Source organism: Octopus bimaculoides, chromosome 1 (genome assembly GCF_001194135.2).
Source record: "Octopus bimaculoides isolate UCB-OBI-ISO-001 chromosome 1, ASM119413v2, whole genome shotgun sequence".
NCBI classification, from domain to species: Eukaryota; Metazoa; Mollusca; class Cephalopoda; order Octopoda; family Octopodidae; genus Octopus; species Octopus bimaculoides.
Window position 1 is genome coordinate 129,436,220 of NC_068981.1, and position 1,915 is coordinate 129,438,134.

Genomic DNA, 1,915 nt, shown 5'->3' on the forward strand with positions numbered 1-1,915 from the left:
ATAATATGACTACCACTAGAAATTTCCATATATTCTAAAGATATTTGAAATTTTCTTTAATAACCCAAATAATAAACTCAACACATTGTGTCGACAAAAGTTGCGAATTGGTTGGTATATCACTAGCCATGTTGTCATAATGCAAAATAGCAATTGTCAAACGGAAGAAAAAATCCTGTTCCACTGACTATTATATTTTGCTGAATTTTACAAAATATTACGAATAGGAAAAGTACTATCGTTTGTCTGATGCAATAACAGCAGATAGTGCAAGATATAAAATGTATGCAATGTGTAAATAAAGAATTTCAGATGCGTATTTTATAAAATGTGCTAAGTACGTGCCGAAGAGGAAAAAATCTCTCAAAACATTAGATGAAACCATTGAAATAACGACCTTTCAAAGGATGATATACTCACCTTGACTGTGGCTCTCTACTGCCGCTACATGGGTGTAATAGTGTTGAAAATAATGGAAAAGAAAGATTAAGTGAAACAAGTCCAAAGCCATCTTGTCTTTGTTGCGCTGTGGTCGCTGTTGTGTGCTGCTTTCAGTCCCCGCCACCACCACCACTACTTCCCGACTTGACGCTGCCGCCATACTTGTTTCTTTGCCACGGTCGCAAGCTGGACATTGTAATAATTCGAAACTATCCCAAGAAATATGTGATTTTCACAAAAAGTAATTTTTTTACAAAAATAGACAAAACAAATAAAGTTTTATTTTATCTTTCGAAATTGGCTTTCTTTTCTATTTATAAGTTCGAAACATAAGTCGTTCTTTAGCTCAACATAACTACGGACTAGGCCAGTAGCAATAGAATTAACTCTAAGGATTCATAAATCGTTTTCTCTGTATACTTTACTAACGTGAAAACAAAATTCGAAGTTAATACTGACTGTTTTTTCTCTCTTTTGTTCTAACTTTTAAACGATACCACGTTCACATTACTTACAAATAAAAATTGCATGTTTAATAATCAGAACGAGTCTATTGTTAATGTAGGTAAAGTGGGAGTTCATAACCCATCCACCCCCTACTGTTTGGGCTTGTTCCATTAGTCCCCAACTGTAAACATATGTAATTAGATTTAGTTACACATGTTCACAGCTAGCACTCGACGCCATTGACAGCTATAGCGCAGTATCACGGCAGCCAATTATACATAAATTCTTACTAATGATTACAGTGTATTTTCTTTTAACTACCAGCCTAAAAAATATACATGTTGGAAAATATTTTCACCGCTGAAACACTAAATCTGTTGTTTCAATTTCTTATTAAAATTATCCGGTTTTTCTGCCTGTAGCATAGATTCAGAAATTTGTAGTGCTTAAAAGTAATTATAAATTTATTTTATATTAAAATTTTCTCATTTCATTTTGAGGACTTGAACACAATGTTATACATATTGCCGTGTCACGGGAAAGTGAAACTGAAATTAAGCATTAACCTTTCTAACTTCAAACATTCCACAAGACCAATAAACATATGGTGCTTATTACATCTGTTTGTATGTGTTACGCACACACGCACACAAAAAATGTACATATATAGGCCGTGTGGTAAATGGCTTGCTTACCAACCACATGGTTCTGGGTTCAATCCCACTGCATAGCACCTTGGACAAGTGTCTTCTACTATAGCCTCGGGCCGACCAAAGCCGCCTTGTGAGTGGATTTGGTAGACGGAAACTGAAAGAAGCCCGACGTGTATATATATATAGGGAGACTTCACAAAAAAACAACAGACGAAGACAGGTGGTGTAGAAAACAAACAGATGTATTAGTATAACGCTCGGGAATTGAAAGTCTTTAACGTTTCGAGCCTACACTCTTCCACAGAAAGAAACAAGGAGAGAGAAAAAAAAGGATATATATATATATAATCAAAATAAGCAGCAGGATATCAAGA

At 34.9% G+C, this 1,915-nt stretch overlaps 1 protein-coding gene across 1 annotated transcript in view; it reads right to left on the reverse strand.

Annotated features, from left to right (window-relative positions):
* The window catches only part of LOC106878053 (transmembrane protein 131), a 63,486-nt gene extending 62,566 nt beyond the window's left edge, over nucleotides 1-920 (reverse strand). The window contains exon 1 of the mRNA XM_052970436.1: nucleotides 421-920. Within this exon, the coding sequence (XP_052826396.1) occupies nucleotides 421-601 (181 nt within the window). The 5' untranslated portion in view covers nucleotides 602-920. The remainder of the gene's footprint in view (nucleotides 1-420) is intronic.
* Between the last annotated feature and the right edge of the window lie 995 nt (nucleotides 921-1,915).